At 39.9% G+C, this 16,750-nt stretch overlaps 2 protein-coding genes across 4 annotated transcripts; one reads left to right on the top strand and one right to left on the bottom strand.

The window, feature by feature from the left end:
* Positions 1 to 972: 972 nt before the first annotated feature.
* eef1akmt2 (EEF1A lysine methyltransferase 2) lies at positions 973 to 5,757 on the bottom strand. Its single transcript, XM_051378401.1, has 6 exons — positions 5,584 to 5,757; positions 5,120 to 5,185; positions 4,790 to 4,904; positions 4,351 to 4,458; positions 2,784 to 3,000; positions 973 to 1,221 (listed from the first exon to the last, which is right to left on the bottom strand). Exons 1-6 carry the CDS (start codon positions 5,691 to 5,693, stop codon positions 1,124 to 1,126), a joined length of 714 nt encoding a protein of 237 aa, XP_051234361.1. The 5' UTR covers positions 5,694 to 5,757; the 3' UTR covers positions 973 to 1,123.
* abraxas2 (abraxas 2, BRISC complex subunit) lies at positions 5,739 to 16,627 on the top strand. Of its 3 annotated transcripts, none has more exons than XM_051378349.1 (9): positions 5,739 to 5,863; positions 7,227 to 7,317; positions 8,855 to 8,891; positions 9,419 to 9,485; positions 10,263 to 10,453; positions 11,148 to 11,267; positions 12,124 to 12,208; positions 12,296 to 12,413; positions 13,281 to 16,627. In XM_051378349.1, exons 1-9 carry the CDS (start codon positions 5,792 to 5,794, stop codon positions 13,850 to 13,852), a joined length of 1,353 nt encoding a protein of 450 aa, XP_051234309.1. In that variant the 5' UTR covers positions 5,739 to 5,791; the 3' UTR covers positions 13,853 to 16,627. The 3 variants fall into 3 exon arrangements, with proteins under 3 accessions (XP_051234309.1, XP_051234299.1, XP_051234288.1); XM_051378339.1 differs by having other exon boundaries at positions 11,145 to 11,267; XM_051378328.1 differs by having other exon boundaries at positions 11,121 to 11,267.
* The last annotated feature ends 123 nt before the right edge of the window (positions 16,628 to 16,750 follow it).

Raw genomic sequence — 16,750 nt, 5'->3', positions numbered from 1 at the left:
ATTATTTAATGAAGGAGCCACAAAACTGACCAAAAACTCTGGACTTTATTAAGGCAAACAGGATTGCGGTGTAGCTTGTTTCTTAGCAACAGCACCTGTGCAAAGGAAATTAGTGGGTTTCAGTATATAACCTATTAAAATCTAATGACACTGTGACTCAATGAAAAATACTAAAAGAGATGCCTTAGTAGATGTTTTAAAGACAGTGAGAGTGAATGTTGACAAAGCTAAAGGAGAGTTTATTCAATTGAGCTCAACGGAGGAGGTTTCACTTCATGGGAAAAATCTCTGTGAGACGTGGGCATAATATGCACATCCAGGCAGGATATCCAGAGCCTTGTAAAATTCCAGGCAGTAATTCTTGTAAAGCTTGCATGTGTTTACTCAACAGCCTGCCTCAACGTCGACAGCTCCCATTGGACCACTGGCCTGAGCATGCAATTAGGATCCAGAGTTTGGCAGTTATTAATGATGCCATTGAGGAAGGAAATGGCAGATTGGCTTCTCCTCAACAGATGCCATGGCCTCTTGTTTATTTATTATGTCTTAATCATGGTCCTCGGGACCCCAAGCTCTGCTGGTTTCCAGTTTAGCCAATTAGGTACGGACTATTTTTCACAACACGAGAGATGGATGTAATTAACTACCTGGTAAGACAGGACATCGGTTTTCAAACTGTGGGTCAGGGCCCTCAACAGGGTCCTTGCAAAGTAATTTGAGGGGCTATAAGATGATTTATGGAATAGGGGGGAAAAACTATTCAGTATAAATGATTGTGGATTTTGTCTTGAGGCCCTTTTTTAAAAAGTAATACAGAATAAAACATTTTTTTATGCATGTAAACAACCTTGAAACTGAAATATAAATAGTTATTTGGCTGCATGAACGCATTACAAATATTACAGAACAATTTCATATAAATATATTGAACATGTGCCTTTAGCACTGTGGGTGAATGTACAGACAATACAACAGAAGTTATTTATTTATTTCAAGGAACCTGTCCCACACAGTTACACTGTATACAGTATCTGCTTTTATTACACATAGCTTAAAAATATTAATACAAACATAATCAGGTCTTGTACAAAAAAAATACAAATATTCTCTGGGGTGATGTGAATCAATGTACTCGCTTGAAGATGAGTGCTGTCACACTGTTGCCTGTCTTGCCTCCAAATTGAAAATTGGGTGTAGGCAGCTCCTGTACAAACTCAAATCCTGTGAAGCAACACAGAGAACATGTCCAGGTTAAGAAATGTGCGTTATGCAAACTGCCTAAAACATTAACATGCTGTCTTAAACACAGATGCCAAGAATCATTTTCTGCCGACTATGGCTACAGAGGGGTTAGGAGAAGCACTGGGAGTCAAGAACTATCCATCCACCATCTGTGGCGCTTCCTGGGGCCTAGTAAAGACAGGCTGTCAGTGTGACAGATGAGATCTCAAGGCCCTCTGGCCCCCTGCAGGCTCTCCAAAGTGACTACACTGAGACGAGTGACAGCTACTGGAAGCTTGCCGAAATTCTGACTTTACAAGGCTGTTGTTGCCTGCAGCTTAACAACCTGCCAGGTAACTGTCGCAGTCGTGGAACTGTGTCTGTGTTTTGACTGGGGGTCAGACAACTAAACACCCAAATATAAAGATGTTACATGCCAGAGAACATAACTGTAAATCACACTGTTGCTTATATAAAGGATCAACATGTTTTGCCAGCATTATAACCCAATTACAACACTGCGCACATGCATTTAAGGTGCCATGGAGTTTTCTTGTAAACAAACGTTACGTTTAAATTTAGTGTTACTAACTAAAACAAATGTGTGTGTGTAGCTGAGTCCTAATACATGTTATGAATGGATTTCCTTCCTTATAAAACACTAGTATTTTAAATCAAGCATGGTTTACATCCATGTTTATGTCTTTGTGGTCGGATTGCAGCACATCTTGGTCAATGAAGTGTGACACATTTGGCAGCAATGTGTACACACCTGTGTGATTGTGCGAGATAAACAAAACGGGGCCCCACTCACAGAAAAACAGCTCCATAGCGCTTCTAGATGTCAAGAAAGCGTGTGATATATTGTTTGTTTTCTCCTCTTGGCAGCCGTTCACTTTATTCACTTGGTAAAATGTGGAAATCATCAAGCTGATCAACCACAGAAAGAACCACCAGAGTTCAACTGGGTGAAATGACTTCATTGTTACATATGTAATGTAGTCAAATGCACACACTTATCTAAAAAGTCTACATGTCATTGACACCACAGCAAACACTTTGTTAATATAAACCTTTGTTTGTATTAGGTTTTAATCTAGTAAGCAATTACTAAGTAGCCAACCAGTAATGTAGGACCTGTAGCCATTGCCAAACCAGGGACCCTATTTTCTCCTTATTTGCATCATAACCGATTCTGACCAAAACCTCATTGCCTATCAAACTGTCTGGCTCTTTCATACAATACGGATACTCCAAAACTCATGTGGATTTCTTCATATATATATATCATATAGCTGCACACAAGAAATGCATATATGTAATTTTCATTTTGGCCAAGACCAAAGTACTAGTAGTGACCTACTTTAAAAATATGAGTAAACCGCTGCAGGCAGCCGTAAAAAACAAACAAAACAAAAGACTAAGAAGTGCTTCAGTGCTGGCAAGGTAGAATCGGGGAAGGAATGACATGACATAATCCTAATTTCCATTTTGTCCAAAGGACGGGTTTACAGAGAATTACCTGTCTAATTTGGCAAGTTTTTAGAGACTCATTCCCTCACCTTCACTGAATCTGTCTAGCAGCTGCTCTTTTGTCCAGTTACAAGAAGTGATAGCGAAGAATCCTTTGTCTTTAAGAACATCTTTCACAGCTTGGACATAGAGCTTTTTGCCCTCCTTGGCGTTGTCTGGGGTTAAGCTTATTGCATCAAATGTTCCTTTGTCGATGCAGACATCAAAACCCTTTAGCTCCCCTTCACAGTTGAGGAAATCCACCTCCTAAAATAGAGAAAAAGTGAAGAATTAAAGAAATGTTTGTCTGACCAACTCTACAGTGAATATACAACATGGCTCCTAATGTTTAGTCTGACTATTTAGACGTAGGGTAAACTACACAGTGAACTGCAGTAGAAATCTTTCAGCATCAACCAAGATGAAATGTGTTATACCTCATTGGTAAACTTTAAAACTAAATTCAACTGCTGCCATGACAGCAGTTAATTCTGCTGAGGTTCCTAGCCTCACCATACCACCAGTGAAAGGAGCCCTTTATCTGGACAGAGGGCAGAACACCAGGTCTCTGGGGAGAGTTCAAGAGCCACATACTCACAGACCCTGGGTCACAAAATACATTAACACTGATTCACTGGAGACAGAGATGTCTATACATTGTTGCAACTTAAATGAGTTCAATTTGAGTGGGAGCCTGCAAAATGGAAAACTGGGAAGATGTTGAAGGAATGTATCAAGGTGACGTGTCAAAGCAACAGTAGACAGTGAATAATGCACATGGAGCCAGGGCTTGACATAGATTTGAAACAAAGAATGACCTTTGAGGTAAGAAGAAGCTTTTTTTTTTTTTATCTGGAGCTGAAACTCCTCTCACTCCCCCAGACTCCATTCAAGCATGCACATGCACACAAATAATGAGCACAGTTGACAGTTTATTATTTTGGAATTCTGCAATATTGAAGAAATTCACAAGATGCCAACATACCATTTTTCTCTCTCTCTCTCTCTCTCTCTCCACACACACACACACACACACACACACACACACACACACAGTCCCCCAGTCAAGTCCAGCAAAGGTCAATATTGACTTCAGTGGAAGGCTTTCTGCCCAAGCAAAGCACACACCATCATAGGTGTGTGATCCATATAACATATATGCATCTGTATTTATGCACACAGGAGAGGAAAACTCACTCATCACATCCCTTATAGACCAGTCAGCATTAGAAAGACCTTGTTTTTCTTGCATATACATGTTAGATGTGTTAAAGCCTGCCAGTTCATTGGAGTTTGAGGTGGTTTAATCTGAATGGTGGGCAGACTTCCATCACTTTTAGGGTTTTCTTCCTATCCAACTCTCCCACATGGTAATGCTTCCTCTAACCTGCCCAGCCTGCCTTACGGTGCGCCTAAAGCTATATTTTATCATTGAGATTTAGGAGGATTGGAGGAGTGAAGGGGATTAATAATAAAGTACTTACATTTCCCAACTGCAGGTCACTTCTTATCCCAGTAAACATGAACAGAATGTAGCCTGCGGCTGCTAAATGTGTGTGATACTGGCATTAGTTAACTGTACACTATAGTTTAAATGACAGGCGTAACTGAACTCACCTTTACAGTGACATCCATCAAGTCCTCTGCCTGCAGAACATTTCTGGCCAATTTTACAGATGCTGGAGAATAATCTATACCAGTCAGATTTGTGTATCCATGTTTGGCCTTGACACAAATACACAGAAGCAGAAGAAAAACAAAGCTTATCAACTGTTATAGAAATGTCTGGGAAAAGTAGTTTGTTAACAAGGTCATCACAGTAAACATAGCTGTCATTTACAAACTATAGATTAAAGGTTCAGATCACCTAAAATCACAAACATGTTTTAGACTTAACCCTTAGCAGTATTTAGTATTTTGCTGATAGTGTTTGTCGAGGTCTTGGGATTGCTGCCATCATTCAAATACAATGGGAGGTGGAATTTGGGAGATGTGACTCTCAAACTCAAATAAAGTGCCTGTGAAATAAAAGAATATATTTTTACTCTGTTCACACCAGTTCAACTAAAAAGGCTCCATTTCCTGTGCCAATGTCAAGAATGGCAGCATTTTCTGGGATCTTAGCTTTGTCCATCCATCGCAGCACACGGCTCATGCTCTCCTCACCAAACCTTACAAAAAGATGGAAACAGAGATACTTTATTAATCAGACAGGCCAGGTCAGAAATAAAAAAATACAGCATTCAACAAATATCTTGTTAGGAATCATTGCATTTTGGCATTAAAATAATCCTGCCCAGGGCCACTGTTATAACCAGTGGAAATGTTGGTTCAGCTATGGCAATAGCAAGCATGTCAATACTCAATAATAATAATATATGATTACCATATCTCACCGACATCCCCAATCTCTTTGAACGTCTCAAGCTCTTTTTGGTATGCATCTTCCCAACTGCAGAAAGGGATGACAATTAGTTAGCAAAAACTAAACATAAAAATGAACAAGCAGCCTGATAAGTTAAGTTTGTATAGCTAATTGCTTACAATACATATACAACAACAATACAACATATCTAACGTTATCTCACAACCTACGACGTGTCAATTCTTTAAGTTGAGCACTTAAGTTAAAAATGTTTTACCACAAGATGTATAAAATGTCTAAACAATTGGTGGCTCCTAGAGATAGAGAAAAAGTACATCCTAAAACATATTTTGAAAGGGTAACCGGTGTGTCAGTTAGCTTTGTTGTTGTTGTTGTTGTCTCTTGTAGCTTTGAAGAGCGTAACCAAGCAACATAGGTTAACGTTAGCAACGGAGCTAACGGAGCTAACGGAGCACAACACTCACTATTCTTTAGTTCCAAGTTTTGAAGGTCCAACATCGTTATCCGAGTCTCTTTCTTCCTCTGCGTCCGAGGTATTTTCACAGCCATGTGGGTTTTCTGTAGCGACTTCCATGCTGTCAAGTCTCCGCCTACAGTTCCCACAAGACGTTGCGTTTGAGGAGCGTGCTTGCAACCGCAGGGGGCATCGGGATTGATAGGGATGTTTCCATCATGGCGGCATCCATTTCAGGTTATACTTTTAGTTCTGTGTGTTATCACAGCGCCAACAGCAACTCAGATCATGTAAGTATTCAACATTGCGTTGACAAACTATTATGCAATGGTTGCTTAGGTGTGCGTAGCTCGGCGATGTGGCTGCTTGTTCATCAACGCCATTAGTTTGTGTTGTTTTCCAGTGTCATCATCCTGTTGCTGGCTAGCTAGTATTGGTTCCGTCTATTTACCGGCAAGTATGGTTTAGTCAGACTGTAACTACAGACACATGACTAGTAATTTTGAGATGATCGCCTGTGCTACAATTGCACACGTGTTAAATATGTAGCTGTAACATTAGCTACAGAGAGCCATACCCATGAACACCTTCTAGATCAATATGGGAAACGCTGTTAGGAAAGTTTGAGTTCCAGGAAATACTCAGTAGTTGGCTACTTAGCATGTTAGCTAAGCTACTAAGTCAAGTGACTTCCGTATGTCGGTGCTGCTAACATCTACAGTCACCTCGACCAGTTATCTGACAGAAGTGTCGTGTGTCATCAAAAAAGAATAAGCTAACACAGTAAACTTCCCGAGTTAGGTAACAACAGCCCTTCTTGTTTTTATCGTTTCCGCATCGCTACATTAGCTTGTTAGCCACCTAGCTAATGTTGGTTGCAGGTAGCTGTTAATGTCTAAACCGTCTAACGAAATGACTGACGAGCTTAAAAACATTTTTCTGTTGTGGACTTTGACATTACTGTTGTAGAAACACAATCGAGGGTGGATGCTGTGTGCGCACTGGAAAGAAAACCTTTCCCACAGACGTTTACTAAGCTAACGGCAGCGCTGTTTACATGCCTGTTTCCTCCTGTCAAGACTTCCAAAGTCGGCCTGGGTTTATGGATACTCGCTACTTACAAGTTTGCCTGCATTCCTGACATAAGCAGAAAGAGAAAGGCGACACTGCTGTTTACCAGCTGCTGTCACTTCTCAGTGATGTTAGTTTCATTTAGTCCCACAACAGAAAGTTAATTAGGTATATTATGTTACATGAAGGAACATAATATAATGTTATGTATTCATATTCATGTTCAAAACATTTACCAAGGTTTTCCACCTGGCTAATCTTTCTGTATCACAGCACAAATTGCATTACTGTAGGAGTACTGCAGTAAATGCTTCTATAAATCTGTGAACCAGTTATTTTCTTTATAAATTGATAATTTGTTTAGTCTATAAAATCTCCTAAAAAGTGGAAAATATCCATCACATGCCTTTTTTAAAGAGGATTTTTAAATGTATATCAATTTAAAGCATTTCTTGAAACAACTTACTGATTGATTAGAAACAATTTTGTTGATGAATTTTCTGTCGATCAACTAATTGATTAATTGTCTCAGGTCTACATAAGTGCCCTAACCACAGTTTTTGTCAAATTGTATTTGCACAGGAGGGCTTCCTATTAGGAGAGGTAAGGCAAGAAGAGACTGTCAGCATCAGTGACACACAGATCAGCAGTGCAGAATTGCTCCAAGTAGTAGGTAAGCCCTGAAAACAGACACAATGAAAACCTTTGTGGCATCTTAAGCAAGAAGCAGCAACTGATCAATGCCATCCTGTGACAGAAGACTTAGGAGACAGTTAAGAAAGTCACATGATCACAATTTCATAGACCCTTTTCCTGGTAGACATTTTAACATAGGAAAACAGGTGTAAGTAATAAAATGGATGATGGCTGAATTCCACTTACTTGTTTCAGTGGCATTGGTATTTTTGGTGCTTTACATGCTGGCTCTGTTACACTGTCATGGCTTACTGGGACACTTCAATGTAACAGAGCCATTGTTAATATTATTAATAACATCTGTTCTTTTTCTACTATGATAACTCAAAAAGTTTGCTAGAAAATGGCCCTGTCTAGTTATTTTGCGCCTTTTCTAAAAAGACACAGCTTATTACAACAACATGTTATACAGGTTCTGAGCACCTGTACTCTCATGGTCCACCCACACAGGGGTTTTCACTTATTTTGCCTGTTAAGAGCCAAAGACTGCGTAGGCGTGTACAGACAGAGGTTGCTGACACCTCCCTCAATCCTCTGTTCATTTTGTTTCTGATTTTAGGCACAGCTCTTATCCTTCTTTAAGTGCATATTTGGGCGTCATGTTGTTCCCTGTATAGAGTTGCCCAACCATAACCCCGATGAGAAGTTCAGCCTAATCAGCCTCAAGTTAAAACACTTGTGTAGGTGTGCAGGGCCCTTAATATCTGTTTTATAGACTGTATAGTAACTGTTAACGTTGCTGAAGATGTCTCGTTAAATGAACAGCATTATGACAGACTAAATACAGTTGCTACAAAGCGCACCTTTTTAAGATCAGTCAAGCAGCCTGATGACAACAGGGAGCATTTTAGAGAAAGGGGAATACAAAACACAATTACTCTTTTGGATTAACTTGCTTTGACATTTTGAGTTAAAATTAGTTCAGAGTCCTCACTCAGCATAACTGCAGGCCAGGGAACCACAGGAATCGGTTTAAATTGTAATCTGCCAAAATGTGGCAATATATTTAAGATATTACTAACAATGGATTATACATTTTTCAGTTGTGTGGGTTGCATGGTTTTACTGCGTCTTGATTTTCTGCTCTGCCCCTTCAGTCCTACCTAGTAGTTCGCTTTGATGCAATGTGAAATGTAACTGGGACAGAAATGATGCCAATAAGCAGCTTTATGCTGAGCACTTATCCCTCTGCTTCAGTTTACTCTGTCACAGGAGAGTGCAGGTTTATGCTAATGACCTCTTAATGTGGTTGGAACAAGTGGTTGGTACGTGGTTTTGTGTTGTAAACTAGGACAACTGAAACTAAAAGCCAATGTAACATAATCAGAAGCCTTACTGTTTTGCAAGTTCAGGTTTACTGTTAAAGACCCAATATAAACTACATGATGATTGACGGCAGGTTGCAGTCCTGTGTTGTGAATTTTGCTTGTAGATTACAGTGGGATTATGCCTTTAAAGATTTGCATATATAATGATACATAATTGAAATATCTGTCACTATTTGTTTCCAACAGAAATCCATAACCATGATCCTTGTGCACAGTTGTTTAGGTAAGATATGAACTTTCATATTCATTTACCATCAATTATCAATGCACATGGTCTGAGCCAAAATTTTACGATGTGTACAACTGTAGAGCAGGCACTGCAGTAGGGACACAAAAATGGTCAGCCATCAATTTTGGCCATGATTGTTTCATTCAGGAAACCTGACCAACCTTTGTTATAACATATGTATGATCAGGTAAAGTAGGTTAAAGTTGCACTTTACAAGAGCTGTTGCTGCCTTGTTATTTAGAGCCTTTGTTATTGTTTTTTTCCATCAATAAAAAGTGCCTTTTGTACAGAGTAGCTTGTGGTATCGTAGTTTTAGGTTACTGTTAATATATTGACAATTGAAATGGATACACCAGTTGCCTTTCATCCATTTTAGAACATGCTGAATTTATTTGACATTGGACAGTAGATGGCCCCATCTGACAAAATTGGGTAATAGAAGTAGGCCAAGGCAGAGGAAGAGAAAAACATGATGAATCAGGTTGAACTTACTTGTTTTTTTTCCTCCCCGCTCTCATCAGCTTTTATGACTACGCAGGCAAAATCAATGAAGAAACGCTCAACAGCATTCTTAAAGATAGGCGGAAAGTGAGTGAATTTCTCTTTATTGTCATTTCAAAATACATTGTGGCTGATGTCCTGTAAAATGTCAGTGATGCCCTCTTGTTACCTGTAAACCGGGTATACACTAAAATGAACCCTAAGAAATCAGACATGAATTATATACTTTTTCTATTTTACTATATATTTTTAGTGTGTGTTTATTGGCATAGTTTATATTTTTGGATCTGAACCTTACTGTTAACCTGCTTTCTTTTTGTGATCATTAACCTTTCATCATTAACTTGTTAATTTCTCTACTTGGGCATTGTGTATACAGTTTGTATTAGCACCTTACCATTAACCAGTTTATTATGAATAGTTAACTGTTTCCATTGCTGACATTGTGTACATTTGGTTTGCACCTTATTGATAATCTTTATATTTGTTTGTATTTGCATTCTTTCCAACTTTGTACCACAACTGCTGTTCTATAACAAAGTTCTATCTTATCTTTAAACTTAAGTTTTGTGTGGTGGGTTGCAAACTAAACATATGATTGACTGGTGTATCTTAAAATATAAATTTAGCCTTGAGATTAGCTTTGTGGAAATTACTTTCCAAGTCCAGATTTCAATAGTTTTGGCTTCAAATATTACGTTTTACAACCAAATGTATCCATTGTATTAAATTTAATTATGTTACCTTTTGTCATCAAGTATTTCAATAAGTCGCCTGTGTACTTGTTGCTTCGTCTGAAATGGGGTTAGATGAATGTGACTTTATTAAACAGATTTTTAAAATTTTGTGTGTTCGGTCATGTAGAACGTCATTGGTTGGTACCGGTTCCGGAGGAACACGCAACAGCAGATGTCGTTCAGGGAACAGATCATCCACAAACAGCTGACTCAGCTGCTTGGTGTGCCCGACCTTGTCTTCCTTCTTTTCAGCTTCATCTCCACCGCCAACAGCTCCACGCACGCACTGGAGTATGTGCTCTTCAGACCTAACAGCAGGTAATAACTGCATGTTGACCAACTTGAATACACACACTCAAAGTATCTTGTGGGGAAAAAATATATCTAAGTTTTTTGGCACAGGGATGCTCTGATCTGATCACTACATGACTTATGCACAATTAAATACAGGTTCTTCATCAATGTCATTAAGAAATGCAGTGTTTATGCCATCATTTGCATTCATTCAGTCCCTGGCCTCATGTTATATTGCATAAAAATGATTCCATGCAGTGAGTTATACAGATTTAAAATTTGGGAAAAAGAGAGCATTTGTAGTTTGTATTGGAAGATAACCTGAGTATCAGGAGAGAAAGTCGAGTTGGCGCCTACTGTTCAAAATGTTGTGTTTAATGTTTAGAAAGTTAAACATGACAGAGTTAGTGCATATATGTGTGATTGGAATTTTTTTTAAAGAAAGTGTACATTTTACATTATCAGCACTATAAAGTCACCAAATGCTGAAATTGTAACTATGGGGAGAATTTTATTTTTTCATTTCAGCTCAAGTCACCAGAATCCATCTCATTAAGCAAAGAAATATTAATAAGAGGGAGTTTTAAAAGCAAAAAAAAAAAGTTCATTTGTGATGAAAATAATTGCACTTAGTATTATAGTATGTGAGTATAGTATTCCTTTTCTAAACAAGTGTGTCACATTTTAACAGTGCTAACTGGTCATCTACACTCAGTAGGTACAACCAGAGGATCACCCTCACAATCCCAAACCTTGGCAACACAAGCCAGCAAGAATACAAAGTCTCCTCAGTGCCCAACACCTCACTCAACTACACCCAGGTCATCAAAGAGCATGGGTAAGGTTTGGACTCCCAGCTATTTTTATTTTTTATTTTTTGCACTATACCCATTTTACTCCAATATTTGGCTCGGAGCGGGTTTAGACATCCACGTGTCTCCTCTGATGTGCAGCAGCCACCTGTTTTTATCTGACTATACTACAGCTTCACCTTGAGGGCATAACATGTGCAGCTCCCTCCTGCCTCCATGTTGGTTGCCTCATCTTATCAGTGGGAGTTGCTTTTCTGCCCCCTTTTCTGTTTAACAGGGTGCACTGCTGGCAGGGATTTAACTTGAGTCTCCTTGCAAATCCAACGTGTGTGTGTGTGTGTGTGTGTGTGTGTGTGTGTGTGTGTGTGTGTGTGTGTGTGTGTGTGTGTGTGTGTGTGTGTGTGTGTGTGTGTGTGTGTGTGTTAGTCCTAGTTTACACTCGACACAGTGTGTAAATGGTGTCAGCATACATTTGTGTGTGACAGACTGCAGTGGAAAGCTGGTATGCGACAGGCTGCACATGCTCCTGTTTGTATTTCTGTATCTTTGTGTCTAAACTTAGACCCACTGTTACTGTCATAGCAGGGATGAAGACTGTGTGTCAGTGTCATCCAGACTGTAGGGGGGTTTAGCTGGGCCTATCTATCCAGCTCTGATAAGATCACTCTATTTTCAGTCAGTCCATTCAGCTCATATTTGTGTGTGACAGCCAGTGGAATATGTTTGATTTAGCTTTGATAAAGAAGATGCAATGTAACCACCACAGCCTTCACTGCTCTAACGCGTTTGTAATGTTAGATATTGGTGAACAAACTGGGTTTGTTGGTGTGATGATGTCTTGAATGATATAATGGATATATCTGTTGGTAAATATCTTCCCAGGGCGGAATTCTTTGACAAAGATGGTGTGATGAAGGATATCCGAACAATATTCCAAGTCTACAGTGCACTACAAGATAAAGTGCAGGTGAGTAACTGACTAAAAGAAAGTTTTCGCCTTTGTTTTTCTTTTCTTTTTTGTATGAGTTTTTGACCTTTTTTATTTTGTTTTTAGGCTGTGTGTGGGGAGGTAGAACAAAGCGAACGTGTGAAGGAAAAAAATCAAGAGGATGTGAACAAACTTAAACAACAAATTGCTCTCAGGAAACGCAAGACGGCAGAAGAAGAGAGGAGTACGTACCTGTTTTGGATTCTATAAACTGGAATTATGTCATTAAATTGATTGATTCATATCATGGTTTTAGGGTCACAGTGTTCGTTTCGGTACAATTCTTATTTGACAAAAAAAAGTTAATTGTTTGCCTAAACAAAATTCTGGCTACTGACATAAGGAACATAAACACTTATTCATTGTCAAATCTTAATTAAAAGAATATGTTTTCTAATATCTGCTAGAAAGAAATGCTGCTTTGTTATTTTTATATAAATATAGCCACATTACTACTCATATGCTGAAATTCCACACCCTCCACGACTGCATAGCACTGCATGTCTTTCGCTATAAACAACTCTCCCCCTTCCCAATGCTTTAGTTATCGATTTTGCCCTATCTGAGTCTGCATGGGGAGACTGTTTAAGTGCTGCAGAGAGAATGAGTTGCTCTGCGTAATGCTCCCATACAGCAGCCCAAAACTGTAGGCTACTCTATTTTGTCCACCTGCCATTTCCAACAATAACTGAAAGCTGCACTCCACACTTCATGCGTGCCAGTTGAGAAGTTTTACTGAGTCGACGCGAGGCTCCCCACCCATCCCCCACAATGATTAGCAAACCGAACCATTTGGATTTATTACTTGAACCGTTCCATCCCTAGTGCTGGTTTGAATTTTGAAACGTCACCTGGCTTAAGATCAATAGCAAACAGCAAAACAGAGAATATTAATCCAAGGTTGCACAGCATTTCAGTTCTTCTGAAGTAATCCATTTTCCCTCAGGCCTTTTTTTTTTTTAAATATTTGATCAGTCAACCAGTCAAACTTGATTTACTCTGATTTAATGTATTCCTTTCTACCAGTTACATCTTCCTCTCTGTTCCACAGTGCTCCGTGAGGCCCAAAATGCCGACTCCCATTCCACGCCGGAGGAGAACACAGAACCTTCTGAGGCGTCCCCTCTGTCCAGGATAACTTTCCACACACCCTCTGCCCCGGAGCGGCCCAGTACCTCACCCAACCCCCCATCGTATGCTGACCTCTTGTCCCAGGATGACTCTCTGCTCTCCTCTTCTTCCCCACCTACTAGTGCTGCTCTACTGCCCCGGCCCCAAGCTGTGGGCTCTCCGGGACACCCTACCCCTAGCCCACTGGGGATGGGCCTGGGCCTCGGGCTCGGCCTGGGCGCAGGCTCTAACCCTGTCACCACTCCCAGCACCCCGTACCTTGGCAATGGTGACGGATCAAGCTCTGACTCGTTAGACAGACAAGCTGCAGGTCAGGAAGATGATGAAGACGACGACGATGACGAGGAAGACGAAGACGAGGACAGTAGCGAATATGAGAACTTAGTGAGCGAAGCCGCTCATCTGCCAATGGTCTCTGCCAGCGTTTTAGCGCAAGGCCGACCGGCTGCCCTTAGTCCTGATGGGGATGCTCGTGGCTCACAGACCACATAGAAACACTCAGGGTGTGTATGGGACACGAATAAGTGACGCACCTTGAGATTTGGGCATCTCAAGCAATCAAAGATAGACAAATATAGACAAAAGAAGTGCCAGTCCTGAAAGTGAAAGGCATGCACAGGTGGTGTCCCGCTGTGAGTATTTCTTCCTGTCTTAGACTGATCTCCATTTTAAGGGGAAACATTGCTAGGCTTTGCAGGCTTAACAGGTGTGTCTCACTGGGGGGAAAAAAGTCGTCCCTTTTCATTTTCTTTCTTTTTGGAATGGGGTCGGTCTGTGTACTTTAGTGTGGATGTGTCTGGTTTCAGGGTCGGAAGTGAACATCACAACAAAATTTATGCCAACTGGTTGGCAAGCTGGCTCCCTAGGAGATAGGCCCTTCTCAACGCTTTCCTTTTCTTTTCACATTTGCATCACCAACTCTGAGCACCCACACCTGCATTACCTCTTGCACTTTTTTTTTTTTCGGCCTTCTTTTAAACAAACCATCTAAGAAAAGTAATGGGGAAAATATCCTGCGGCCTTCAAACAATTTTTAAAATGAAATCGGCAAATGGTAACTTTATTTTTTAATTTGAAGAAAGAGATTTATATGTAAGTAGAATTTCTTTAACACGCACATTTATTTTGGACGTTTTATTTTCCATGTTCCACAGTCTTAAATTAATTAAGTTAGTTTCCTATTTGAATGGTAGATTTCGAACAAAATTTACTCTGCCACTTCTATAATGGGTGCTTTATATATACATAAATATATATATATATTTTGTCTGATTAACAGTAAATCTAATTTGATTGTTCCTCTTGGATAACACTGAAATTGTATGCGCTTTGCTGCACTTAACAAAATTTAAGATTTCTTTATTATCGTGCTATACCAATGCTTTCATGTTGTGCCACTTGAGTAGTCCTCTTTGACCACCCTGAGCCGAACTGAGCTCAGCTTATGTGCGTTGTATGGGGTTCACAGGGCAAACACAATGTACTGTAGCTTTACTAACCAGATGCTTAAGGTTCCCTTTCTGCTGCTGCAACACAGAGAGCTACCACTAAAAAAAATACTGCATCTGTCTGTTCTTCTTCACATAAAAACCTGGCTGCTACTTCTTCTTTACAGTGCTGGTTGTCTTTAATACTACTGACCGTGATCATATAACTACTTAAAGCTCACTTCTCACTGACTTGTTCTCTATTAAAGTCCTAATGGAAGGCTGATACCCCTGTAGTGTGTGAATTGTAACCTTGGGAACAGAGAGCGAGCGATCACCTTCCTGTCTTGGCATAGTTGACAGCAGACCTCATGTGTTCTGACCTGGTTGGGTCAATGTTACGTGTATGGACCTGGATAATGTGATAAAAACAACATGACCTTGCTTCAGTATACAGTGCCTTCCACTCAGGGCAGTTTCTGTCTGCATACAGAACACATTCACAGATCTTTCTTGAGGGGTAAAGTTATAAAAAATGGTGTTGTGTTTGCAATAATCAACTTCCAGCTTCTTTTTTCCCCCTGCAGTTATATGCCTCTCTTTCCATGATACGTTTTGTCTACCTGAAACAATCTTCACTGCTTCCTAAAGCTGTTTTTCCCTTTTTACTTTCACTGACGACTTCTAAGTGGACCTTGAGATATCATGGTTGCAGCTGTGACTTTGCTTGCTTTATTATTTGAAACTGGAATTATAACTGTAAGTCAGAGGGAATCTGTTTTGGTAACTGACACTTCCTTCAAGGCAGAGTTGGTGAGCATGAATGACATGCAGATGACTTTTTTTTAAAAAAACATCTGGCCCATTTGAAGACGACTGAGTAACAAGGTGTGGATTGATTGATGTAGGATACCCTCCTTGCATGAACTGGTCAATTCTAGACACTGTTATATTCAGCATGGACAGGCATTTGCACTGTGCATGGAGGACGTCTAACATAGAGATCAGCACTCAGTTTGGGAATGAAGACATTTTGTGGTGGGAGAAGCTTTGCCTTGTGAACAAGCTCTGCTTTATTTACACAGCCTGTTTTGTATGTCATGTTTTTTGCCTTAGGGTCATTTCATTTGCCCTGATGTGTAATGCCAATGCGTCACTTATCGGGAACTGGCACTGAAAATGTTACTTAATAATCACCCAGAGTAACACAATCACACAATGTTAAAAGAAATGACAAAAATCAATTTGTTAGGAGTATGGTTTCCTTTGACTACTGGAATATATTATGGAAATATATAATGAATGTATAGTAGACAAGGGGGGGGGGGTAGCATTTAAACAGCACTTACTGTATAAGCTTGTCTCAGTTTAGTGTTGTGGTGGTATAGAGCAGCAGTTTTCAATGTTGGTCCTCACTGGTAATCCTGCTCCTCAGTCCCTAGATGATTGCTTTTTAAGTCTTCTGGCATCCGCAGGTGTAACCCTGACTTGATGGCCAGAATGAAAACCAGCAGGGCTCTGGTGCTGAGGACCACTGGCATAAAGTGTGAGTGTGCTAACATTGTTAGGATCCTATACCTTTCAAGTTCCAACGTAATACAAATATACACTCATGTACTCTTACTGTATGGAGTGACCCTTCCCTTCCTTCCCCAAGCGGGCCATTGCAACATCAACACCTCCCTGAAAGCACAAAGTCCAGTGCACAGCTTAGATCTTCTCAGCTTTTACCTGGATATGTGTACTTGATGAAAGTAGACCAAGGACTTGCTTGGACGAGCACAGAGAACATGGTTCTTAAACTGGGGGATAATAAATGAGACATGCATATGTGATATAATGTGCCTTTTGTTTTTTTTATTGTGGTGAATAAGAGTATGACTTTAAATGTGCAAGTGATTTTTGCATGCTTTAAAAATGTTTATGGTTACATTCATGCTCTTTTTATTTAGAACAAAATGGG

The sequence above is a fragment of the Dicentrarchus labrax genome, unplaced genomic scaffold, assembly GCF_905237075.1.
Source record: "Dicentrarchus labrax unplaced genomic scaffold, dlabrax2021, whole genome shotgun sequence".
NCBI classification, from domain to species: Eukaryota; Metazoa; Chordata; class Actinopteri; family Moronidae; genus Dicentrarchus; species Dicentrarchus labrax.
Note: the sequence above shows the minus strand (reverse complement) of the source record. Positions and strands in the feature narration are given on the sequence as shown.